Source organism: Mobula birostris, chromosome 21 (assembly GCF_030028105.1).
Source record: "Mobula birostris isolate sMobBir1 chromosome 21, sMobBir1.hap1, whole genome shotgun sequence".
Classification (NCBI taxonomy): Eukaryota; Metazoa; Chordata; class Chondrichthyes; order Myliobatiformes; family Myliobatidae; genus Mobula; species Mobula birostris.
In genome coordinates, this window is record NC_092390.1 from 26,623,369 (window position 1) to 26,650,830 (window position 27,462).

Genomic DNA, 27,462 nt, shown 5'->3' on the forward strand with positions numbered 1-27,462 from the left:
ATAAGCTAACAAATAATACTAAATAACATATAAATCCAAAATTAAATAACACTAACATATAGTAAAAGCAGGAATATGATAAATAAACAGCCTATATAAAGTAGAAATAATGTATGTACAGTACAGTCGGGAAGAAAGCAAAACCGATTTGTGGGAGAGAAAAAAAAAATGGGCACGTACGCACACAGGTGCCCATGCAAGGCTTCATGGTCATGGTAGTCTCTCCTGGGTCAAGTGTCCTGGGATTTGACTGCTACTGTTGTCCCTTATTTGGGAGTAAGAAAGTTGGCAACCCTAACTGTAAAAGACATGTTGAGGTGAGTTTAACCCTACTTGAACAACCTCCCCACCGGTCTGCAAGAATATTGTCAATATTAAACCGGTCCGCAGTGCAAAAAAGGCTGGGGACCCCTGCAGTAGACGCTACAAGGGGAAAGCTTAAAATCAAAGGGCATTACTAGAGGAGAAAATCTTTAGCATTCTCTGTTCAAGTTCCATACTGTTTATATCAAAGCATATAAATCAAAGATATAATGGACTTCTGGGTTATAGGAGAAATCAAAGTTCACAGGAACAGACAGGAAAATGAAACGGTTGCCAAGATTAAAAAAGGCATATTATTGAATGGCAGGAGGCATTTATGATGCAACATTAAACCTTTATATAAAAAACTGTAATGCCTACAATTTTAGTTACTATGTTTTAAGCAGCTTGCAAAAGCCTAAGTAGCTTTCAAGGATACAAATAAAAAACTGCAAGTGCTGAAAATAGAAACAGAAAATGAGAGAAAGGTGTTTCTTTTTCCAGAGATACTGCTTGACAAGTTGAGTATCAACTTTACCAACTATAATTGTTTCAAAAAAGATGAGGAATTCTAAGGATAGAATGAAGCAGCTAGATGTTACTCGCAGCAAAAGAGACCTAAAAGCTTTGATAGAAATGTCAATGACGGGTAACATAATTCCAACATGATGAGGAAGGCTTCAGGAGTAAATCCCAAGGAAAAATCCAGAGCTGGAGACCCTAAGGCAATCCTACATTGAGTTCAATGTCAATGTTAACTGGCCATTCCTGGTTGCCACTGTGTCAGTCTCTGCCATTCCTTTGGATTTATCAGCTGCATGGAAAGAGGGAGCCTACTGCATGGGAAACAGCTTGCCCTCCATGTCATACTGCCCTGGCTTGCATATCAACTCAGTGTAACGTAGACCAGGTGCAACAACCTTGATCAACCCTGACCAATGGAGGACCTCAAAACTATCAACATTTCACAAGAGGAATTGGCTAGTCACTTTTAGGAAACAGTAGGCTACAAAGATTAATAGAATAGAATTGAATGAACTGCTTGGTACACTTAATTGGCTGAATGAGTCCAATGCTATGTTCAAACTGTTGGCAAATGGAGACCACACTGAACCAGCTATATTGTATTGAAAAACATACATGAAAACAAAACAGTGAAAACAATCAGTTCAGGTATAATTTATATAGTGATTAATTTTCTTCTTCCATGAGGACTTTGGACACTATTATCAAATTCTAAACAAACATTGAAACTAGGCATTTCTGCTGCAAGCTTTTCATGTGCAATTCCTGCTTTCTCCCTCATTCCATTAGCATAGATTAAACAGTCAGTTTATGAAACAGTGAATCAAGAACCAAGTGTTACAAAACTATCCATTCCCACACTTGGGGGGCAGGGGGATGGAAGTTAAATAACCATGATCACCAACAGTGGCTGCATACAAGGACCAGAGTTGCCTCTAATGCCTGAGGAGACCAAGGTCAAATGGAGTATGCAGACCTCTCCTTCACATGTTCTACCAGTCTGTTGTTGCCAGTACAATCTACTGTGTGGTGATGTGCTGGGGCAATGGCATCAACACAGGTGATGCCAACAGGCTCAATAAATTGATTAGAAAGGCTGTCTCTGTTATAGGAGTCAAACTAGACACACTGGAGGCTGTGGTGGAACAAAGGACCCTATGGAAAATCCTGGTAATTCTGAACAATGTTTCTCACCCTCTGCATGTCACCTTGGGTGAACAGAGGAGCAATTATGGTAATTGACTAAGACAACTGCTCTGCTCCAAAGAGCACTATGAAGTCATTCTTACCCTTGGCCATCAAGCTCTATCATAAGTCAGCCTATAGTTGGGAAAGTAATGATCAACTCCTGTTAGACTGCAGTAACATTTTTATTCGTTCATATTTCACTAATATTTATATATATGAACACTTGTAATGCTACTGTGACACCAATTTCTCTGAGATCAATAAAATACCTAAAGTCAACACTCACCTTGAAGTTGTAGTCATGCCTGGGGTAAGAACATTTTAAACCAAGTCATCTTATTTTTAAGCCTCAACCAAGACTTATTGAAAATGAGGTGGGTTCAGTCTCATGTCAAGGCCCTTTGATTTCTCTTCCTCGAACCTCACTCAGCCAAAAATAGAAGTGGACTGCTTACTTGTCCCCACATGAATGGCTTTTGCAGATTAATTTTTTTAAAAAAACTCATAACAGATTAGCTTTATTTGTCACAGGTATATCAAAAGAGTCAAATGCATTGTTTATGCCAAATTAAATCAGCGAGGATTTTGCTGGGCAGCCATCAAGTGTCACCACACTTCCAGCTCCAACATAGCATGCCCACAACTCTAACTAAAACTTGTACGTCTTTGGAATGTGGAGAGAAACCAGAGCACCCAGAAGAAATCAATGTGGTCATTGGGAGAACGTACAAGTTCCTTACAGGCAGGAGTTCAACACTAATTGGTAACTGCTGGCGCTTTAAAGTAAAGCATGAAAGTAATCAAACTGCCTGTCACACCATGAGCTCTGGTATTGAATTTTGAAAACAATTGCTACACAGTCTAACCAAAACTAGTGAATTGATGGCAGGGACACCTTCAAGCCAGAACAATTCAACATCATGTACAGCCTTCCAACATTTACCAGTGGACACTAATTCATAAGTGGGAAACCGTAGAATACACACATCTTCAGAAATTATCCCAGTCATTAAATTTAAAATACTAGAGATCCAATTTCACACAATTGGAACAGAAAACAATTTCTGAAGAGTTTCTAACTAGCATCAGTCACGTGTGCTTGTGATGCCATTAGTAAACTACACTGTGCTTAGATGAAGTTTTTAAAATAGCATCAGTTGCGTGGATTTGTGTTTAAAAAAAAGTGATTTCTTGTCACTGGTAGTTGGTGAGTAATCAGCAAAACAATTCAGAACTGTTTTGCTCACTGCAATTTCCAGCATTCAGGCTTGAAGATGCCAGCAACAGCTGGGAGTGAAAATGAAACAATTTCACTACTTCAAGTTAGGTATTGACAATCATCTTGAATGTTAAAATGAAAATGACGACTTGAGGACACAATCATCAGAAGCATTGTATGAAGGCAAGGCCTTAGCTGCCCCAGGTGCCTGCACTAATTTTGTTTATTGACAGTCAATTAAAATTCCTCTGCTGATAACCAGTATGAACTACATAAATAGTTTTATAGATCTGCAGTAGTGGTAGCATTCTAATTTGTTCTGTATTACACAATTTGTTAGTTAAAATGTATACCAAACAAACTACCATTTAAACCATTTCCATGAAACTTGAGTAATTGGACAGCCTCTTAATTGGGCAAAAACAAACAGATCCTGATGTGGCCCAATTAACTAGAATAAGGTATCAGTATTTCCTTAGACTACTAACCAAAACTGCACCACTTTGCTCATTTTGGTTCGTTTAAAAATCAAAAAGGTGTTTGAGCGATGGAATGTCGTACAGTGCTTGGAGGATACAGGGCAAACAATCTTGCTTCTGCCTTTCCAAATTCATTATACAAGACTCTGGATTACCACCCATAGGTGATACTGCTGACTCGGGTATTTGGTACTTACACTATGTTTTCACAATTTGCATGACTTCCAAAGTAATTCATATATACTAATCTGAAATGCATTTATACATGAAGTAGCAGAAAATTAAACCTACTAATGTAGTTTAACACAAAGGATAGTTGGAAAACTGTGAAATTCCGAAATTCACGTACCTGCATTGAAAGTACCAGAGACTGAGACACCCCACTGATGGAAGCAGCAAAGAGAAAATTACACTGAATTTAGTTTTTAGGTGTTGAAGGATCATGGGTTTTAGCTCAGCAGCATACTTAATATCCAAATATGATCTGTACATACATGACAGGAAACTTAATAAATGCGTATTAAATTACAATTCTGTTACAAACTCTAACAGTGCAAATTGCACTGCAGATCTCCAATGAGGCAAATGCATTGCTCTTAAACAGAGTTCCCAAGATTGTCTTCAACCAACCTATAAAAAAAAATTCACACTGCAACTATATCTCCAGTTATCTTACAAATCCAAGAATATGGTGCAAATTTGACTTTATTTATATTTACAATTATACAAGTACAAAAACAATTGTGAAGCTATTGAGGATAGCCAGAAGGGAAAAAAAAATACATGGATACACACAAATACGTCTACAGCACATCTTCAATACAGTTATAGTTGTAACCAGAATTAAAAAACTGAAAATGAATTCTCAATGATTGACAATAGCGTTGCTATCAGACAAAGACAGTAACCAACCTTCAGGAATTACTTCCTGAAAACATTGGCAGGAAGACTAGACTTATCCAAGTCATCAAAATATGGGTGAAACAAAGCTTCCTTTGCAGAGATTCTTCTGGTAGGGTCATAAGTCAATGTTTTCTAATAAAAAGAAAACAGTATATTAGAAAATATCATGAAGTGAAACCATTTTAAATAACATTAGGCATTATAAAATATGCCGATCACTGAATTTCATAGGACTGTAGACACTAAAAATGCAAGCTATGCATGAAATAATCATTCCACTTCAAGGACAGTAAAACTGATATGATGCTTTCTGCATTTTAGCAACCAATTCAACAATATAATGCACTAGGGCAAATAACTAACTGCTGAGCAGTGGCATACCTGAACCGTGTTGCTCATTCCATGTTGCATTTTAAAATTATTTCAGTGCAAGCTTTTCATTGCTTCCAATGATGTCAATTAAAGTCTACTCATCTCAATGCAAACTGGTTTTATTGAAATTGTGAAATAATCAGAACAGTATAACTGCTTGCAATTAGCAACCTTTACAATGCAGGCTTGCTTAAATGTAGAAATATGGCAAATTAACGATCACATTTAACTACATCAGTGAGTGCAGTCAGGATTACCTTCCACAAGATGAAAGGCAAAGTCTAGAAATAGTTCAGAATTGATTATTATGGGAAAATATGTAAATAACTGATCCCACTGCAGAATGAACTTATGCTTTTCTAATCAAAACAGGGAAAAAATGCACTGATGATATTTGCAACATCACATACCGCTAGCAGGTCAAGGCCATTCTGATCTAAATTCTTCACTTGAGACAAATTTCCTGGTTTCCACTTGGGGAAGGTATTCTTGTAGTCTGGTAATGTTTCAACATCTGGCCAAATGTCATTGTTTGGTGTACCTAGCGTCCTGAAAGCAAGAGAAACAATGTTTTGCATTTCTGTAAAGATGCTTCGATGTTCAGAGGGGACCTGAGCAAAAACTTCCCTCTCTACATAGCAGGCGTGTGGAATCTGGAAAATATTGCCGGTGTGACTGTTAACTCCTATATCATTTAGCATGCATGTGCAGAATGCGAGCTGTCATGTCTTTAGTGGTGGTCAAGTATGTGGTGGCTAGAAGGGCATATTTCTCCCATATCATCAGGAGCTTGTATATAAAGATCAAGAAAGGATTGACAGGCAACAGAAACTAATCTGAAAATACTGTATAGGCAGGCGAACAGAACAGTAAAACACTTGAAAGAGAAAACTTTTCAGACACCGGGAAGGAAATACATTAATGGCAGCTGAGGCACTTATGCGATGTTAAAAAGCTTTACATCAGTTTTCACCAAGAAAGGTAACATTAGTAGAACTTACAAGGAAAATATAATAGACATGCTGGATGGACAGAACAAAGACTGACTTTCTATACCACTTTTAATTCAGATGAGAATCAAGTTAGGTCTCAGAGGGAAGCAAGGAAGCATAAAGTTTAAATATTTACAGACCCAAGGGCAGTGTATAGAAATAAAGAGACCAACTTAGCAGTCACTTAAACAAGTGTGGATTGATTTAAGAATGCATTGATTTACTAAAGGGAAGGCCAAATGACCCAGAGTTCTTAAACATGGAGAGTCAATGAGAGAAATTCAGATGCAGCATTTTTGTTTTTAAAAAAAGCAACAAATAATCACCTAAAGATTGAAGGCCAGGGAATAAAATAGGGCTGGGACAGTGTGCGTACAAATTCTAAAATAGGAAACATTGAAAAGCATAGTGATGATACTACAGATCCATACAACTTTTTATGTAATGATTTGGAATTGGGCATACTTAGTTTCCAAATTTGCAGTTGCCTAAATATGGAGGCATTGTCCTGAGAAGAGTAGAAGACCTTCAAGCACTAATGCAGCAGCATTGAGGACAAACAGTTCTGTAAACGCGTGCACATAGGCACATAGTTTACTGAAAGTAGGTTGGGTTTTAAAAAAAAAAAAAAAAAAAAAAAAAAAAATTAAGAACCAAGGGATCCAGGGCAGTTAGAGTGCACAACACTCTAATGAAAGATGTTAAAGATTGGCAGAAGAAATTTATTGAAATGATAGGGATAAAACATTTAGTTGGAGTAAAGACATGAGAAGCTGGGGCTCTTGTCTTCAGAACACATTTATTATGGATCTAGACCATAAGACAAAGGAGCAGAAGTCGGCCATTTGGCCCACCGAGTCTGCTCTGCCATTTTATCATGAGCTGATCCATTCTCCCATTTAGTCCCACTCCCCCGCCTTCTCACCATAACGTTTGATGCCCTGGCTACTCAGATACCTATCAATCTCTGCCTTAAATACACCCATTAACTTGGCCTCCACTGCCGCCCATGGCAACAAATTCCACAGAGTCACCACTCTCTGGCTAAAAAAATTTCTTCGCATCTGTTCTGAATGGGCGCCGTTCAATCCTTAAGTCATGCCCTCTCGTACTAGACTCCCCCACCATAAGAAACAACTTTGCCACATCCACTCTGTCCATGTCTTTCAACATTCGAAATGTTTCTATGAGGCCCCCCCTCATTCTTCTAAACTCCAACGAATACAGTCCAAGAGCGGTCAAACTTTCCTCATGTATTAACCCTCTCATTTCCGGAATCTTCTCTGTACGCTCTCCAATGTCAGCACATCCTTTCTTAAATAAGGAGCCCAAAACTGCCCACAGTACTCCAAGTGAGGTCTTACCAGCGCGTTATAGAGCCTCAACATCACATCCCTGCTCCTATACTCTATTCCTCCAGAAATGAATGCCAACATTGCATTCACTTTCTTCACCACCGACTCAACCTGAAGGTTAACCTTAAGGGTATCCTGCACGAGGACTCCCAAGTCCCATTGCATCTCAGAACTTTGAATTCTCTCCCCATTTAAATAATAGTCTGCCTGTTTATTTCTTCTACCAAAGTGCATGACCATACACTTTCCAACACTGTATTTCATTTGGAAGCATTCAAAATCATTAAGAGTATACTGAGTAAACATAGCATTTCTATTGATGGAGCATTCAAGGACCAGGTCAGAATGAAACTGATGGTAAATTAACCAAAAAAAAATTGATAAGACAAGGAAGAGATAGCTGGGTTCATTCGTTCTCTGATCTTGGCAATCCACTTGCAAATGTTTCGTCACCATATGAGGAGACATCATCATTGCCAAGTATTGGAGAACAACTCAACCCAATTATCAAACATCCAAGCTGCACGTTTTCCGAGTTAGTTCCAACAAGGAAGAGCTCATGGCTCAGAAAATGATTAAGGCATGGAATGCACAGCAAAGGGTAGAAGTGAGAAGAAATTTAATTGTATCTTTCAAAGACAAACTAAATAAAGATAGAATTTAAGGGAGTGGGAGAGAAGATTAATATAACACAGAAGGTGGCAGAGATTATGCAAGTCACGGTTGGGGATTCATTTTTATAGACAAACCTGAAAATTCTGAAAAGTTGATCAATCTCCGAGTCTCCATGAAAGAGAGGTCGCTTGGTAGCCATTTCAGCAAATATTGTACCAATACTCCAGATATCCACAGGAGTTGAGTAGCGAGCAGAGCCCAGCAGTACTTCAGGAGCTCTGTACCACAGTGTCACCACCTTTTAAATCAAGTCAGATTAAAAATTACTTGCAGGCTTATAAAATTCACATCTAAAGTCATGGAGCCTCAAACTAAGATGTGACAAGAATAAAAGGAGTGCCAAGACACTTCAGCTTGGATGTTACATTCCAACAATTCAATCTCTGACACACAAAAAAAATTGAACAAATGTGCAAAAATATTAACTTTCTTTTTGTCTCTTTACCATAACAAGCCTGCATTTCAAAGTTAGGTTATTTTGCTGTAAAAGTGAAGAAAAACCTACTTTATCTCATCCTTATTTATCTTCCTGTTGCCCACAAGTGATTAGTCTTGGTGAATACACACATGCTAAAATGGTACAGACTGTAAACAGATCCAGCAACTCAGTACTGGGCATTCATGACACAATATAGGCCATCAACACATGTACTCAACCACAAAATGTGGCCTGGTATCTCCTCCACTTGACCACCACCAATCCAGGGGATCAACCTTGATTCAATGAGAACCAGAAGCAGCACCAGGTATAGCTCAAGATGAACAATCAGCCTGGCTAAGCTATAAAACAGGGCCCACCTGCATGCCAAATTACTAACACCATGCAACATGGAGCGAAGTGATTCCACAAATAATGCATCAGATCCCAGCTCTGCAGTCCTAGTATACCCAGTCATGAAAAGTGCTGGACATTTAAACTCACTGAAGGAACAGGATCCACAAATATCTCTATTCTCAAAGACAGGGTATCCCAGCACATCAGTGCCAAAGAGAAAGTGAAGCATTGCAAGAATCTTCAGACAGTGCTGAGTGAATGATCCACCTCTGCTTTCTTCAGTGGATCATGGTATGGTGGATACCAGTCTTCAATCCAATCCACATAATATCAAGAAACAGTTAAAGGCAATGAATACAGCCAAAGCTATGGGCTCTGGCCACATTCCGACAACACTCAGACGTGTTCTTCTGAAGCTGCACACCCTTGGTCAAGCTGTTCCAGTACAAGTACAAAACAGGCATTTATCTGGCAATGTTGAAAATTACCCAAGTAAATCTTGTCCACAAGCAGAGTAAATGCAAACCAGCCAATTGCTGCCCTCACTACCATTAGCAAAGGGAAGGAATGAATAACCAGTGCTATCAAGTGGCACTTGTTTAGCAACAAAATGCTAACAGAAGCCCAGTCTGGGTTCGGCCAAAATTACCCAAACAAGCCCCATTACAAGCATAAACTACACATGGGCAAAAGTGACCAACTCCAGAGACGCAGTGAGAGTAACTATCCTTGACATTAAGGTAGCATTAGACAGAGTACGGCATCAAGGAGCCTACCCCAAGCTGAGGTTAATGGGAATCAGAAGGAAATTCCCAGTTAGAATCATACCTAGCACAAAAGTTGTAGTTGGAGGTCAGAGGGGAACAGATGGATGTTATTTACTTGTATTTCCATAAGGCATTCGGTAAGGTGCCACATAAAAGACTTGCCCACAAGATAAGGATGCATAGAGTTGGGGGTGGTGTATTAGTATGGATAGAGGACTAGTTAACTAATAGAAAGCAGAGAGTTGGGATACATGGGTGTTACTCAAGTTGGCAATCAGTGGTGAGCGATGTGCCACCAGGGTTGGTGCTGCACTTGCAACAGTTCACGATAATCATTAATGATCTGGAAGACTGGGGCTGAGTGTAGTGTATCTAAGTTTGCCGATAGTAAATTGAGCGGAAAAGCAAATTGTGCGGAAGATACAGAGAGTCTGCAGAGAGATATAGATAGGTTAAGTGAGTGGGCAAGGGTCTAGTAAACAGAGTACAATGTTGGTATATGCAAGGTCACCCACTTTGGAAGGAAAAATGAAAGAGCAGATTATTTCAATGGTAAAAAATTGCAGCATGCTGCTGTGCAGAGGGACTTGGGAGTGCTGGTGCACGAATCACAAAAGCCTTGCTTGCAGGTGAAGCAGGCTATCAAGGCAGCAAATGGAACGTTTTGAATACAAGAGTAGGGAGGTTATGCTGCGACTGTACAGGGCACTGGTGAGGCCGCACCTGGAGTACTGCTTGCAGTTCTGGGCTCCTTACTTGAAGGATATACAGGCTTTGGAGGCGGTGCAGAGGCAGCTCACCAGGTTGATTCCAGAGATGAGGAGGTTAGACTGTGAGGAAAGATTGAGTCACCTGGGACTGTATTTGCTGGAATTCTGAAGGTTGAGTGGAGATCTAATAGAATTGGCTCAATAATATTGTACAGTATTCTCATACTTCAGGGACTACAGAGGCTCAAGGAGGCAACTTACTGCTACCTTAGAGTCCCACAAGAATGGGAAATTCAATGCTGGCACAGTCTGAAGTTCACATCTTTTGAATAAGTAGGATTTATAACTAGAACCAACATCAGCTGTTAAAGCCATAAGAGTAGAGAATGCAAGTGAAGAAAATGCAAGTCGCAGCTAAATGCCTAACAGTAAAGGAAAGTCATTACTAAAATGCCACCTCATCAAGGAAGAGAAATCAGAGAACAAAAAAAGACCCTCAGCAGGCTAGCCAAAACTAATAAAATAGCATTTTAATAATAGTTGAAGCTGGTAAACTTAACTTCATGTCAAAGCAATAACATATAAATGCTATTATGAAAGCTTTGTTTTAAACACAGCGAGTTACCTATAACAGAACAAAGTATATGGCTAGACTTACTTCATGTGTATAAACTCTGACAGGGACTCCAAAGGCTCGAGCCAGACCAAAGTCGGCCAACTTAATAACTCCTTTACTATCAATCAGTAAATTCTGAGGCTTCAGGTCTCTGTGCAAAACCCGCCTTGAGTGACAAAAGGCAATCCCTTGTGTGATCTGGTATAGATAGCTCTAGAAAAGGGCAAACAACATACAATCATTAAGAACAGTTAAGCAAAAGATTTTCAATCTCAACCTACAGATTAAAAACTCAGCCCTACTTCAAAAATTTAAATTGCTTTGTTGAACCAGCTAGGAATGAATTAAATAATAGACTGAATAGTCTGTATATGACAGTGGCCATTACTAAACCAACGCCAGACACCAGTGCAACTCCATTGTGAAACTTTCATTTTAGTAACAAAATGACTGAATTATGGGAAATGAAAAGTGCTGGTTTATTAATGTCCCCCAGCAAAGCACATCTGCCATCCTTTTCCAGTTTGTTCCACATATGCACACAGTTATGATCAAAATGATTCAGGAAGCTATTCAGTTCAGGAATAATTAGGGATTGACAATGAATGCAGGCCTTCCTAGCTACTGTACATCTGCAGTTGGACAACTTATCTTTTAAACCAAATGAATGCCACAAATGAAATGAGGGACGGTACAAAGTTTATCAATATATACCAAATTTCCAAAAAAATGAACAAACATCAATCCTACTCCCTTATTCATCTTACAGGGTTCAGATCAGAATCAAAAGAAATTGCACTGGAAATAGTTTTTAAACAATAATTTAACTAAGCAAATCAGCTCCATTTAATGCAGGATTTGTTCCTTTTTGAAACAGGGAAACCAAACTCAGATCAATAGACTTCATGAGATAAGCAGTGAAAAATGAACAGACAAATCAAGAAACAATGAACAAGCCTGACAATTGCAGGATAAAGATGAAAAGATTGAAAAAGTCCTTTGGGAAGAATGAGTTAAAACAAGAAACACTGATTAAAGAATGCAAAATCTGATGTCTGTGGGTCAAGAAACATGACCATGTCTTCAAGATGTTCAAGGCGAAGTGACAGCTTTTTAAAAATAAATCAAATTAAAAAGGATTCATTGCATTACAAAGCATATTTTTAATATTCTGCCTAAGATTAAGATATCAAAACCAACGTGGACAATTGAACTTTACAAAATTCATGATTTTAGTGTTTGGAATAAGTGGTAAAATATATCTTTGGAAGTAATTTTTGAACTTGGCTCCACTCTGCATCAGAGCACCAAGGCAACAGCAGAATATGTCAGGCTGCTGTTTATTGATTAGTGTTCTGCAGCTGGGTCCTCTACTTCGTGAGACCAGTCAGCACAGGTCAGTGATAATGTCTCTTCCTATCATCACAGGTGCATAAAGGATGTGTGCTTAGCCCACTGTTCTACTCTCTACACTCATACTGTGTGGCTAAGCACAGCTCAAATACTGCTTACAAATTTGCAGATGACACCAGTGTTGTCAGCAAAATCTCAGATGGAAACAAGGACAAATGTAGCAGTGAGACACCATCAGCAGGTTGAGTAGTGTTGCAACAACATCGCACTCAGCATCAGCAAGACCAAGGAATTGACTGCCAACTTCAGGAAGCAGAAGTTGGAGAAGGTGCACCGCTGCATAATGAGGAGTCAGGAATGGAAAGGATGAGCTTCCTGGGTGTCGCAGGCCGAACACACTGATGTAATTATGAAGTTATGCCTGAAGCTCTACTTTGTTTGAGGGGACTTGGTATGTCAAAGACTATGACAAATTATATAGACATGGAGAACATTCCGACTTACTGCATCACAGCTAGGTACGAAGGCTCCAATACACAGGATTGCAAGAGGCAACAGAGGATCATAGATACAGGCAGCTCCATCACAGGCACAACTCTTTCCTCCGATTATTCTCCTCATTAATCAGGGAGGTGGTACAGGAACCTAAAGACTCTCACTCAATGATTTAGGTTTTTCTCCCCCCCACCCCCCGCCATTAGATTTCAGAAAAGTTCATGAACACTACCTCATAATTCCCCTTTGCTTGCACTATTTTTTATTTACAGTAATTTTGTCTGTGCACTGTACAGCCGTTTTAAAGCAAGCTTAATTTCATCCAAGACGGTGATAAACTTAATTCTGATTCCAAGCCTAATAGAATATTTAAAAAATACAAAGCACCAAGGAAAATAATATTAGTTGGAACAAAAACTTCAAATGTTTAGAATTTAATTCAAGAAAACTCACCCAAGGATAGAAGATAAAAACCTTCAGCTTTACCAATGATAAACATGGAGATCTGAAAGTTTGATGAATATAATAGCATCAGCAACACAGGTTATTTCTGTGTTACTATTATTAGTAGAAAAAGGTTAGGATGAATAAAGCAGCTTGTGGAATCAAAGATATATCAGCCAGATAGCCATGAGTAGCAAGCACCTAAGCTCTAAAGTTTGATAACTTAAATAGGAGCACTGTAATAATTTTCCAATCTTCCCACCAAGCATGTCAAAGGTTTTCAATAATCATGTACTACAGTTACCTTAACTAGCATTTGGTCCATCAACTGACGAGAAGGCAAGGAATCCAAGTACTTTTTCAGGTCCATTGAAAGAAATTCAAATATAAGGTATAGCCTTGCATCCTGCATTAATATATCTTGAAGGCTAAAGAAACAAACAAACTGTTATCAAACTCAATACACTACTCCATTAAAGACACTTGCAACGCCATTAAAATCCCATGGTTGCAACAGTAGTCAAAATACATTCAGGCAATCTCAATTCATATTTGAACATACCGAGAACACAGCAGAGGACCGCTTGCTTTGTTGTGACACATACCAGTTGTTGGTCGGCTACTTTAAAATAGGGGCACCCAATTCCACATGGCAAGAAAATAACCAACACATTTGCAGTGGTTGATGGAACAGGAAGAAACCATTGTTCTTTCAATATTGCAATATACTTTAAAACATCCAAAAAATTCATTTAGAACTGAGACACGGAGAAATTACTTTAGTCTGTTGGCCAGAAAAAATGCCAATCTACAAATCAGTGAATTCAAATGAATCAAGGACAGTGGAAGCAGTCTTTGTTCTTGCTGCATGCTTGGGGATGGAGGCTGCCATTTTGTGAAGACACTGTCCTCCATTTTGAGCTTGACATGCCGGGCTTGATCAATGTTTTAAAGACACAATGATTCTTCAGGTAATCTGCTGGACTGGAGATAATTTCCAAATAAGAAGTTATTTGTGAGATGTTCCTTGGTTGGCTATAACATGCAGGCTTGTGAATGTTGGGTTGATGCCTGCCTGAAGTGATTAGAGCTCATTGCTGATTGAGAACAAAGAGCCATAAATTATCAACTGTCACTTGATGGGAAGAGAGCAATAAATTTATGCTGGCTTGGAGCAGAGCCAATAACAAGGTATTAAAGGACAGACACATGGCCTGTGGCCAATGACAATGGAATACGATATTTGAATTGACAAGGAATGGATATAAAATTGGATGGTATATTGTGGTAGTGGTAACTTCAAAGAATAGCCATTGCAGATACAAGCTTAAGCAACCCTGGGTGAAACACATGGCGAGTGTATCGGGACAATGAGGAACACCTGGCCAGCGTAAACTCCTTTGCCCGGGTAATACCTTTGCTATTGACTATTCAGGAGAGTCAGGGATACTTAGTGGGTGTGCACACAAGGTATTTAGTGCGTGAATTCACGTACTTGTTAGTTTGAACAATAAAGGTACTCGTCAGTAAACACAGATCTCTCTGTGCCTCACTAAGCATCGTTATAAGTCGAAGTAGTTTTTTTTTTTAAACAAGTCAGAGGGTGGTAAATCTGTGGAATTAGTTGCCACAAGTGGCTGTGGAGGCCAAAGTCATTGGGTGTATTTAAGGTAGAGATAGATAGGTTCTTGATTAGCCAGGGCATCAAAGGGTATGGGGGTGAAGGCAGAGGAGTGGGGAAGACTGGAAGAATTGGATCAACCCATGATTGAATGGTGGAGCAGACTCAATGGGCCAAATGGCCTACTCCTATATCTCATGGTCTAAAAAAACTTTTACTGAAAACAGTACTTTGAGAATACTAGTGTATTTCCTCCCAATCAAGAAACATTGAATTTAGCTGTACAAATGGCTGTTATCAAACTCACATCAAGCAATGACAGTTCTTCAAGTGGCAATACTGCAAACTCCTCCCTGCTCTAACAAGTCTAAAACAAATAAACCTACTTGTTTGTACAGCCCTGGAATATTGTTTTCAGCTCATTCAGATTTCTATCCATTATCCATCACTGCTATATTAAATATTATAAGCTATATATATTAAAATATACCACCCAGAAGCTCAAAATGATATAATTGCTATAAATATCCACTTGCCACAATGGATCAGCTTTCAGCCATAAGTATATTTTCAGTACTGGAAAATATCATTTATTGCTCAGATTGTTTCATAACTAAACCTGTGAACTCTTCAGTTTTGATGCACATCTATTGATTCAAAATCATGGTACAGTACTACCATAACTCCTGAACAATTTCAGTTTTCCACAAGACCTGTTGGCCATTTTTAATTAGCAACTGAAAAACACTGCCAGAACTTGTCAGGGCTTGGTTCATTCTGCTCATTTATTTAAATACAGATGTGAAACATCTAACAAAACACATTTCAGCTCAACTTTATTGACCCCTGAAAAGGAATTAAAATGCTTTGTTAAAACTGAAATATTCCAAAAAGACTTGCTGCAGCCACCTCAGGTGTTTGAATACCAATATTTTCATCAGACCAGATGTGAATTTCTAGTATTGAAGATTAAGCCATTGCACTCACCATACTATATTAGGATGCTGTAGTTCTTTCAAAAGAGAAATCTCTCTGATTGCAGTGCTGGGAACACCTTCCTCTTCACTCTCCAATCGGATTTTCTTCATGGCCACTATCTGCTGGGTAGTTTTATGGCGGCCTTTATAAACAACCCCATAGGTACCTAAAAAAAATTCACATTAAAATATTCAAGTCAAATTACAAATGCTTAGTAAAATCAGGTAAAAAGTTCCTATAATTTTCTAGACGATTGCACTGGGTTATTAATTCCATTCTTCTCCACATGCCTCCTAAATGTGCCCATTTCTCCCTGAATTACAGTAAAGATATGCCACTTCAATTCCACAGGATTACCATAGAATTTAATTAGTTTGCTCTTTGCCACCTTCATCTCAGTTCACTACGCTCATTTTGCCCTTTTTTAAAATTTGACCAGTTATTTTTCCATGTGCCCCCAACTTCACCTTGTGGCTAGCATTGAAATTCTGTTTGAAAATGCTGAGGAGTTCCGTTTAATACAGCAAAATGAATACTCAAAATGTAGATTGCATCTTTCAAGTTCATTTCTGGAGCTGATTATGGGAGAATTTGGATCCAAAAAATTAAAACATTTCATAACTTGCTTAAGTGTAACCAGTTCAAATCACAACTTTAGCAAAAACAAGCATCGGGTTTGTTGCAGGTATTCAGAGAAACTAAAAATAATCCTCACCTTCACCAATTTTCTCTATCTTCACATAATCATCCATTCTAGTATTCACACTTCAGCCTGTTAATGAAACAAAGTATTAAATGTTTTTCAAGGAATAGGGGCATCAGTTTCTAATGCTGAATATTGTTAGAGCCTCAGGTTGCTCAAAAAAGCCTTTCACCAAATTTTGGGTAAACATTAAAATACAAGTGGTGTATGCTTGGGAAGAAACAGGATTAAGGAATGTTTTGAAAAGCATTCACTCCATTGTTTTTCTTATTGCATCATGTTTGTACCAATTGCTCACTTTGAAACTCCAATTACTCTTACAGTCAGAACGGTGATGCCCAAACTGTGACAAAAACAATTTTGTTGGCAACCATTTTGGTTGCTGATTAACTCATCATTTAAAGAAAATACATGGCCTATAATTACTCTGATAATACTGGGCTATACACTATACAAATTCATTTTTTAAGTAAAACTTACACCTTTGTATCTGATATACAAGACAAACTGCCCATCAAAAGTTCTAAAAAGGAAATAAAAATGTTGATACTGCCTTGGGAATGTGCGGAGTGCCACTACAGAACACTATTGTGTTTTTCTCCTGACATCTTTTTGCTTAGTATGATTAAGTACTGCAGCCACATTTTTCCACAGAGATCACAATAAATCCTTTATCTATCCAGCATAAAGAAAACACAAGTCCTGATGAAAGATTGGAGCCCAAAACATTGACTGTTTATTCCTCTCCAGAGATGCTGACTGACCTGCAGAGTTCCTCCAGCATTTTGCATGCGATACCCTGGATTTTCAGCATCTGCAGAAGCTTGTATTTATAAAAAGTTCAAGACCTTCACCTGATATTCCAGCTACAACATAAACTAGTAGTTCAGGTAATTCACACTCCCTTTGATCTACTTATCAATTGTATGAACCATCTTACTCCTCTCTCCGTTGTACTAGTGAGCTTCCCTCTAGTAGTCTCAGTTCTGTAGCAGGGTTTCAACACAAAACACCTACTCCTTTGACCCAACTTCCTCCAGCATTTTATATAAGCACTCAATGTACCAGTGCCTTTTTAAAAAAAGTCTCCTGGGGCGAAGCAGATGTACTGGAATTTAGTGGTGGGACCATTATGTTCAAAACATTCGCCCCCCAAATTATTTTGACTATCCTTCTCTCCCAGCAGTCTCACCCCTACTGCATTTTTACTCCTGATCTTTCCCCACCTGGTCCCAAGTTTTGAGGCCTCAGTTTCATTCACATCTGAACAAATTCCAAACCCAACACTTTGATTTTTCTGCTAGCACTGTTACTATTCCTGTGGCTGGGAATCTTTACCCAGGAGTAGGTAGTTAGTGTAAATGGGTAAAAAGATCAGCATGAAAATGGTGCGTTGAACCGAAGGGTCCATTTCAGTGCTGTACAACTTTATAACTGGACTCCTTTACCATTCTTATCCACCTAGACCTCAGGAGTTCTCACCTTCTCCATATCTATTCATTGTTGATGTGATTCTAATTGATTTTTCCCTACTGCACTCACTTGCATCTGATGCTATATGAACTTGCTGAGCTTTCTTCACCAAGAATTCTAATGACAAACTCGGATAAAGGCACAATTTGTGACTGGCAAACTGATCTGTGTTTCAGTGGCAAAGCATCATCTCTCAGACACATCCTCACTCCCATCGCTGAACCTTAACACAGTCAACTAATATCAGACTACCTCCCAGTCAACAATGGGCCTCGGTTCCTTGAGACCTCTCCCCCCCCCCCATCCAGCTTCAAGTCTTGTGTCGCAGCAGACCCATTGCTTTCCCTGCTCTTGCACCAAACTGAATTCTTCATACTTAGACTTAATTATTTTCACCCTTCACGATTGAGACAATTTCCTGGTACAAATAAGGGCAACTTCAACAAGGATACACAATCCTTTTATGTCCTTTATTGTCTGAAGGGCCTCTACTTTCCTGAACAGACAACCAATCAGTTCCCCTCCCCTAATATACTGATTTACCCATCTCATTTGATCACCTTCAACTCCATTTTCTTCAAATCAAAGACGTGTTGACTTGGGCCCAATAACATTTTTTGTGGCATAGTTTTTGTTTCAGTCCTATTCAGGTCAGCTTTCCCAACTGTTTTCACAAACTCTTATTACTTTCCTAAACCTATTCAGAAATCTTTTGCTGCCAGCTTGCCTCCTGTCCTCACATTCACAAGGTTCACATTTGGTCCGTCATAGGAAGCTGAACAGAAACTGGCCATTTGGCCCATCTAGTCTGCACCAAACCATTTAAACTGCCCATCCCAGCAACCTGCAATGGAACGTACCTCTCCCAACCATGTCCCTATCCAAAAATCAAAATCACATCCACTACTTGTGCTGGCAGCTCATTTCACACTCACTGCCCTGAGTGCAGATGTGTCCCCTCATGTTCCCCCTAAACATTTCACTTTTCACCCTTAACCCATGACCTGTAGTTGGAGTCAGTGAAAAAAGCCTGCTTGCATTTACCCAATCCGTACCAATTTTGTATACCTTTTTGCAAACCTTCCCTCAAGCTTCGACGTTCTAGGGAATAAAATACTAACCAATTCAATCTTTCCTTACAACTCAGGTCCTCCAATCCCAGCAACATCCTTGTAAATTTTCTACGTACCCTTTCAATCTTACATCTTTCCTGTAGGTGGGTGACAACAACCGCACACAATACTCCAAATTAGGCCTCAATGTCTTATACAACATCCTAACTCGAACTCAATACTTTATATTAAAGCCAATGTGCCAAAAGCTTTATGACCCTATCTACATGTGATGCTATTTCCAATGAATTATGGACCTGTATTCTCAGATCCCTCTGTTCTACTGCACTCTTCAGTAACCTAACGCTATGTAAGACCTACCCTGATCCGTCTTCCCAAAATGCAACACCTCACATTTGTCTACATTAAATTCCATCGGCATTTTGCATCTCAGTTTTCAAGCTGGTCCAGATCCCTCCGCAAAGTGTGATAGTTATCCTTGCTATCTACTACATCCTTAATTTTGGAATCATCTGTAAATTTGCTGATCCTGGTAGTCACATTATCATCCAATTAGTTGAAATAGGATGACAAACAATGGACACAACACTGATCCCTGTGGCACTCTGCTAGTCACAGACCTCCAGTCATAGAGAAAAGCTACTATCACTCTCTGGCTTCTCCCGCAAAAGCCAATATCTAATGCAATCCACCATTTCATCTTGAATGCAAGCAACTGAACCTGCTTGATCAACCTCCCATGTGGGACCTTGTTTTGTCAATGCATTATCGATGTACATGTAGACAACGTTCACTGCCCTATTTCATCAACTTTCCTGGTAATTTCTTCAAAAAGCTCTCACGCTGACTATCCCTAATCAGTCCCTCCTAACCAAATACTCACATCCTGTCCCTTAGGATACCCTCCAAGAACTTCCTCACTACTGTCAGGGTCACCATTGTACAATTTCCAAGTTTATTCTTTAAGAGCTTTCCTTAAACAGCGGAATAACATTAGCTATCCTCCAATCCCCCAGTACTGCACCGGTTGCTAAGGATGATTTAAATCTCTCTCCTAGGGACCCAGCAATTTCTGGACTTGCCCCCTGCCCCCACAGGGTCCAAGGGAATATCTTGTCAGGCCCTGCAGATTTATCTACCCTTAAGACAGCAAACACATAATCTGTACAGGATCCATGAAATCAATGCTGCTTTGCCTTGCTTCTGTAGACTGTCCATCTACTGAGTAAAGAGTTGCAAAAAATTAATTTAAGATCTCCCCCATCTCTTTTGGCTCCACATAGGGATTACCATTCTGATCTTCCACAGGATCAATTTTGTCCCTTGCAATCCTTTCGTCTTATTTGTAGGAGCCTTTAGGATTCTCCTTCACCTTGTCTGCTTGTGACTTCAAGCCTTCTTTTAACCATCTTGATTGTTAATTCTTCCCTTAATTTCTTCTACTCCCCAAGTACCTCATTTGTTCCTACCTGCCTATACCTGCTATGCACCTCTTTTTCTTAACCAGGGTCTCAGTATCTCTCGAAAACCAAGGTCCCCTAAATCCCCTAACCTTTAATTGTGACAGGCACATACAAACCCTGTACTCTCAAAATTTTACTTTTGAAGATCTCTCACTTACTAAGTATACCTTTGCCAGAAAACAGGCTGTGCCAATCCATACTGGCTAGATCCTTTGATACCATCAAAATTTATATGCTGAACCCGCAGACCAGACCCATCTTTAACCATAATTAACTTGAAACTAATGGCATTACAATCACTAGATGCAAAGTGCTCCCCCTACATAAACATCAATCACCTGCCCTATCACGTTCCCAAACTCTCTCATTGGGACTTGTAGTACTGATTAAGGAAACTATCCTATCTAGTCCTTCTACAGTTTGGGTGCCCCAGTCAATATGCAAAAATTTAAAAACTACTTACATGCATAACATTTAGTTTCTTGCAACGGTCTGCAATCTCTCTACAAGTTTCTTCCTCTAAATCCCATGGACAGTTGGGTGATCTATATAGCATAGGCCCATTAACGTGGTCATACTTTTCCTAGTCCTCAGCTCCACCCACATAGCCTCACTAGAGGAGTTTTCAAGTCTGTCCTGACTAAGCACTGCCATGACATTTTCCCTGACTAATAACACCACCCTCCCTTTAATCCCTCCCATTCTATGATGTCCAAAAACAGAACCCCAGAATATTGAGCTGCCAGTCCTGCCCTCCTGTAACCAAGCCTCCATGATAGCTACATCACGATTCCCCCTCCTTTTCTGGATTTTGTCCCCATCGAGGCTAATAACTTGCATTACAAGCTGCCAGATTCCCATATCTCAACTCTTCATCCCCACCCTTACTCCTGCAAGGCCTCCATTCCATTCTACTAGATCCTTCACCTTGGTTCCATTTGTGCCCATTAAGTAACTTTCCTCACTGGTGCTTCAGGAAGTCTTCCTTCTTCCTGAAATGTGGCTTCACATCCAGCATATACGACAAGAGACATGAACTGCATTTTATTTCTTTCTTGCTACTCTGCTTGCCAGTTCCTTTCCAGGACAGAGGAAGGACCAAATTCACCAGTTCTCATCTTCCATCAGATTAGCCTTCTAATCAACAGCTCATCTACCAGTACAACAATTTTTACTGAGACTCCTCCAGATATATCTTCCCCTGTCATCCATATTGTCAAAATTCTGAGTCCTTGCAAATGAAGCAGCAATTCATTTCCACTTCCTCCAGTATATGCAAACTGGTTTTCATTACATTGGGGAAAATTCCAGTCCTGATTGGGTAATCACTTCAAGGAGCATTCACATTCAATTAAACCTGCTGCTACTATTTTCTACCGCACTCCGACCAGTCCTTGATTCAGAAGACCACAAGACAGAAGAAGAATTAGGCCATTCAGTCCAATCAGTCTGCTCAAGTATCATGAAGTTGCAGGGTCATACCATGTGGAAACAGCTTCTTTGGTCTAACTGGTCCATGCCAGCCATATACCCCTCCAAGATAATCATATTTGCCTGCATAAGGCACATATAGTTCTAAAGCTTTCCTGTCCACATATCTGTCCAGCTGTGAGGTGGATGTCCAGGCTTGTGTTGAGGAGCATCAAATATTGGCACAGATGTCAAACTTACACAGGTCAGTCTTCTTAAGCCTGATTTATACCACTGCGTAGCCCTACGCCGTAGCAAGTATGCGTTGTTGTATCTGCGCTCTGCAATTCACCGCCAAAACGCTAGTTCATGGTGGGGTTTCTATGCCATATGTTGAGTTTCTTCGTGAGAGACATGGACGAGGAAATGCATTTGAAATATTTTCGGATGTCAGCAGGTAGATTTGACAATTTGGTTCATCGTCTCCAACCATTTATTTCGCATCAGTGTACAGACATGGTGGAGAAAAGCAACCGGAAATGCGTTGGAGGAAATGCGATGTTACCAAGCAGACCAATCAGTTGTTGCGGTCTGCGTCGCCACGACGTGTGATTAACTTTTTTGGGGAGGTGCACGTCACCCTACGGCGTAGGGTACGTGGTACCTACAGCGTACATTTGACGCAGAAGTATAGATTGGACTTTAGACCAGAAGACATAGGAGCAGAATTAGGCCATCGAGTCTGCTTTATCATGGCTGATCCCAGATCCAGCTCAACCCCATACACCTGCCTTCTCACCATAACCTTTGATGCCCTAACCGACCAGGAAACGATCAACTTCCACCTTAAATATACACCCAGGCTTTGTTTCCACCACAGTCTGTGGCAGAACATTCCAGATTTACTACTGTCTTAAAAAAAAATTCCTCCTTACCTGTGTTCTAAAAGGTCACCCCTCAATTTTGAGGCCTTGCCCTCTACTTCTAGATACCCCCACCAGAGGAAACATCCTCTCCACATCCACCCTATCTAGTCCTTTCAACATTCAGCAGGTTTCAATGAGACCCCTCCCCCACAATCTCCTAAATTCCAGTGAGTACAGGCCCAAAGCTGCCAAATGTTTCTCATGTTAACCCTTTCATTCCCAGAATCATCCCTGTGAACCTCCTCTGGACTCTCACCAATGACACCACATCCTTTCTGAGATACGGGGCCCAAAACTGTTGACAATACTCCAAGTGCAGCCAGACTAATGTCTTAAAGGGTCAGCACTATCTTCTTGCTTTTATATTCGACTCCCCTTAAAATAAATACCAACATTGCATTTGCCTTACCACAGACTCAACCTGTAAATTAACCTTCTGGAGTCTTGCACGAAGGCCCCTAAGCCCCTCTGCACCTCTGATGTTTGAACCTTTTCCCTATTTAGATAATAATCCACACTATTGTTTCTTTTACCAAAATGCATAAGTGTCCTTTACGAACTGTTACAACAATGCCAAACAATAACCTGTGTAACAGTATCTCATTTTTTTGTCTGCAAATGTAATTAAAATAATCTAGGACCTCACCATCCAGACCATGCTCTCTTCTTGCTGCTGCCATTGGGAAGGAGGTACAGGAGCCTTTGGTCCCACACCACCAAGTTCAGGAACACTTATTACCTTTAACCAACAGGCTCCAGAAGTGGAGTAAATAACTTCACTCACTTCAACTGATTCCACAGAACTGCAGACACACTTTCAAGGACTCTACAACCCACGTTCTCAGTATTATTCATTTGTACGGATCATCTTATTTGTACAGTGTCTTTCCAGTGACACTGAATGCCTGCAAATAGTTCAATAGTTTCATTTACTATCAGAGAATGCATACAATATACAACCTGAAATTCTTGTTCTTCACAGACATCCGTGAAAATAGTGCCCTAAATTATTAGTGACAGTAAAAACATTAGAACCCCAAATCCCCACCACGCCCCCTCTCACGCACAAGCAAAGCAACAGCCTTCCACACTTACTTCAGCATCCTCCACCCACCAAGCAATAGCAAAGCTCCCCTAATATAGATAATGATCTGCAATACAACAAAAACTAATCATTCACCCAACAATTTGATGTACCATAGGCTGTTTCCATAATAAATGGAAAGAGGTGTCACCCTTTCAGAGCAAGAGGGGAGACCAAAAGACAAACTTGATTCTTGATTTACAGTGTTCAGGTCTATGTCACTCCCTCCCCGCCACTCCCAAGGTTTTGAGCTCAAAAACTGGCAACAATCTGTTCCATGCCAACTAAGTACAGAGCACCCGTCTGGTGACCCGCTGTTCCATTTTCACCTGCAACGCTTCAGTTGGCAGCATCAGCTCGCCCCCAGGGCTGCGAAGCCTCGGAACCCCGAAGGTAGTATTTGGTGACACACACACTTCGATAATAAACTCACTTCAGTTCGGCCCAAACAGCCCTCTGTAACTCAATACAGGTTGAGAACCCCTTATCCAAAATGCTGAAGATTGGAAGTGTTTCGGATTTTAGAATGAGGTAGCTTGGGATTGTCATCATTTCCAACTCTGAATTTGTGCTACCAGTAAGCAGTCTTTGACTTACACTTTTTCATCACACATGTACTTAACAGTAAAAATTATTACATATCATTAACATAATGTGTGTATGGTAACAATAGCAGAATCGAGAGAATACTGGAAATCGGCTGTTGAACTAACTGGCAGGGTTTCAGTCTCCAACTATAAAGCTGTTTTCATTTAAAAGTTACAGTACACTATTTTAATTTTTTTAGGTTTTGTGTATAAAAACAATCAGCATCGTAGACTTTCTATGGTGCTAGATTTAATGATCAGCTTACGGTTTAAAAATTCACTGCTGTGCTTTTCCTTAAATTTCAGCAACTGGTCTTCTGAATATTCAAATTTCATTACCATCAAATTTCAGATTGTGATACATCCTTGCTTGTTTCATAACCAGCATATGTTCATGATACACCACCGAGATTTTCATTTTGTGCTTTATGCAGCACTTTCCTATTTTTCTTGAACTTTTGTTCATTATCTTTGTCATTACGTATGAACCGGCTATGGTGCTCAGAGACTTGCACATCCTCTGGGAACCTTCCCACTCATCACATCAGCACTCAGGACAAAACAGATTTTTGGATCTTATTGTATTTTGAAATTTTGTCTAAGGGGTACTCAACCTCTCCCAACTATCTTTTTCCACTTCCTGCTTCTGAGGGAGTATTTCAATTGTTTCCTTCCCACAAATCTTATCTGACCTGCTGAGCATTTCCTGGATTTGGATCTTGAGCATCGAAGTTACAATTACAGTTCAGTAACAAGCAAGACATTTAAACGAACTCAAAGCATAAAGCAGAATTAGGAACTTAAGATTTAAAAACAAAATAAATTGCGCAGAAATTGATTGTTCAGGAAGCTTTCCGGAAAGTAATAGATCACACATCTTTTATAACTAGTATTATAACTTTTATAACGAGTATTAACTGAACCGTAAATCCTTCAAAGTAAACATTTTTAGTTCAAAATTTTTTGGTGATGCACTTCCCATCACCCAGTTCGACTAAAAGACGTTAAAGGGACCACTGAAAATGTGCTTCCTATACTCAAAGGCTTTCAGGAAACAGCAGGGCCCTTATATTAGACAGGTAACAACCTCCAGCGTCCATCCTTTCGGGCATTACTGCGCTTATATCTATTACTTGTAAAACGAATAATTCTAAAGTGAACACGAGGAAATCTGCAGATGCTGGAATTTCAAGCAACACACATAAAAGTTGCTGGTGAACGCAGCATCTCTAGGAAGAGGTCCGAGACGTCGACTGTACCTCTTCCTAGAATTCTAAAGTGAAGCTGAAGTTTTGCAGCGGGTGGACGGACACATGAAACACCGCAGAGGCCCACGTTCCAGCAGCAGGTACGTTGTCGTTAGTGAGAGCCCAACTCAAGGGAACACAACTGTCTACAGCAGGAGCAGCCCGCCTGGGAGGCCCAATGGGGCAAATAGCCGCCGCCCAGGGATATGGTTCCTCCCGCTCCCTATAGTACAACCCTCGCGCAAATCTCCAAACCCGAACCCGAACCCCAGCAACCCTGGGGAACTCTGCACCCACCGACACACGAAACGAGGAGAGACGAGCCAGCCGGAGCGAAGTCGACCAAGGCCCGAGCACCTCTACCGTTCCCGCCGCTGTTTGAAAGTCAGGAACGCATTCCAACCGCTCGCCGATTCAAGCCGGCCGCCAATTAGCGCCGCCGTTTGGATTCAAAGGAACCAATCAGAGTGGAGGGACGGGTCCTTCGCCCAGCTCTTAGCTGTCCAAAGAGAAGGGCGCGAAGGGAGACATCAAAGCGGCAGTGCTTTGGGTGAGGGAGGAGCGAGCGTCTGACGGACGGGTAATGTTTATCAAGTTGCTGAGGAACTTTTTCCCCCCTGATCATCTTAAATGGTATTTTAGTTCACAAGGATCAGCCCTCGAGATAGCCAAATAACACGACAATGATGGACGTTTAGTTGCACTGACATATGTCATGAAATTTGTGGTTTTACGGCAGCAGTATGGTGCAATACATATAAATATACCATAAATAACAATAGTGATATATATTAAAACATTTAAATAAATAATGCAAAAGGAAGCAAAAATAACCTCTTCCTATAGATGCTGCCTGGCTCACCAACATTTTTTGTGCGTGTTGCTTGAATTTCCAGCATCTGCAGATTTCCTTGTGTTTGCGCAAAAATAGAGATAGTGCTCATGAACTATTTAGAAATCTGAAAATTCATGTCAAAGAGGAAGAAGCTGTTCAGAAAACATTGAATATGTGTATTCAGTCTCCTGTCTCTCACCTGACGGTAGTGATGAGAAGAGGCCATGCCTTGGGTTGCGGTAGAGGACTCCTTAGTGATGGATGCTATCTTTTTGAGCCTTTGCCTTTTGAAGAACCACACAGCACATCCCGTTGACCCTCACCAATTTAGAAAGCATCCTGTCGACATGCATCAAGGCTTGGTATAATAACTGTTTTGCCCAAAAGACCACAAGAAACAGCTGAAAGTTGTTGACACAACCAGTACAATTTGAAAACTAGCCTACCCTCTCATCAGAATCCGGTTTAATAGTAACTGCATATGTGATGAAATTTGTTGTTTTGCAGCAGCAGCAGCACAGTGCAATATGTAAAAAAACAATAAATTACAATAAGAAATATGCATATATAATAAGTAATGCAAAAGAGAACAAAAAGTAGTGAGATTCATTGTCCATTCAGAAATCTTATGGCGGAGGGGAAGAAGTTATTTCTAAAATATTGATTGTATGTCTTCAGGCTCCTGTACCTCCTCCCTGCTGTTAGTTATGAGAAGAGGGCTTGTCCTGATTGATGGGGGTCCTTAATGATGAATGCCATCTTTTTGAGGCATTGCCTTTTGAAGATGCCCTCAATGCTGGGGAGGCTAGTGCCCATGATGGAGCTGGCTGAGTTTGCAACCTTCTGCAGCTTTTTCTGATCCTGTGCAGTCACCCCTCCATATCAGACGTG

The 27,462-nt window shown here is 40.1% G+C and overlaps 1 protein-coding gene across 1 annotated transcript; it reads right to left on the bottom strand.

The window, feature by feature from the left end:
• Window positions 1-4,401: 4,401 nt before the first annotated feature.
• Window positions 4,402-26,161, bottom strand: cdk1 (cyclin dependent kinase 1). Its single transcript, XM_072239718.1, has 8 exons — window positions 26,034-26,161; window positions 16,486-16,542; window positions 15,780-15,936; window positions 13,476-13,599; window positions 10,922-11,092; window positions 8,086-8,249; window positions 5,400-5,538; window positions 4,402-4,749 (listed from the first exon to the last, which is right to left on the bottom strand). The coding sequence occupies exons 2-8, from the start codon at window positions 16,520-16,522 to the stop codon at window positions 4,636-4,638; spliced, it is 906 nt and encodes a 301-aa protein (XP_072095819.1). The 5' UTR covers window positions 16,523-16,542; window positions 26,034-26,161; the 3' UTR covers window positions 4,402-4,635.
• Window positions 26,162-27,462: the final 1,301 nt, after the last annotated feature.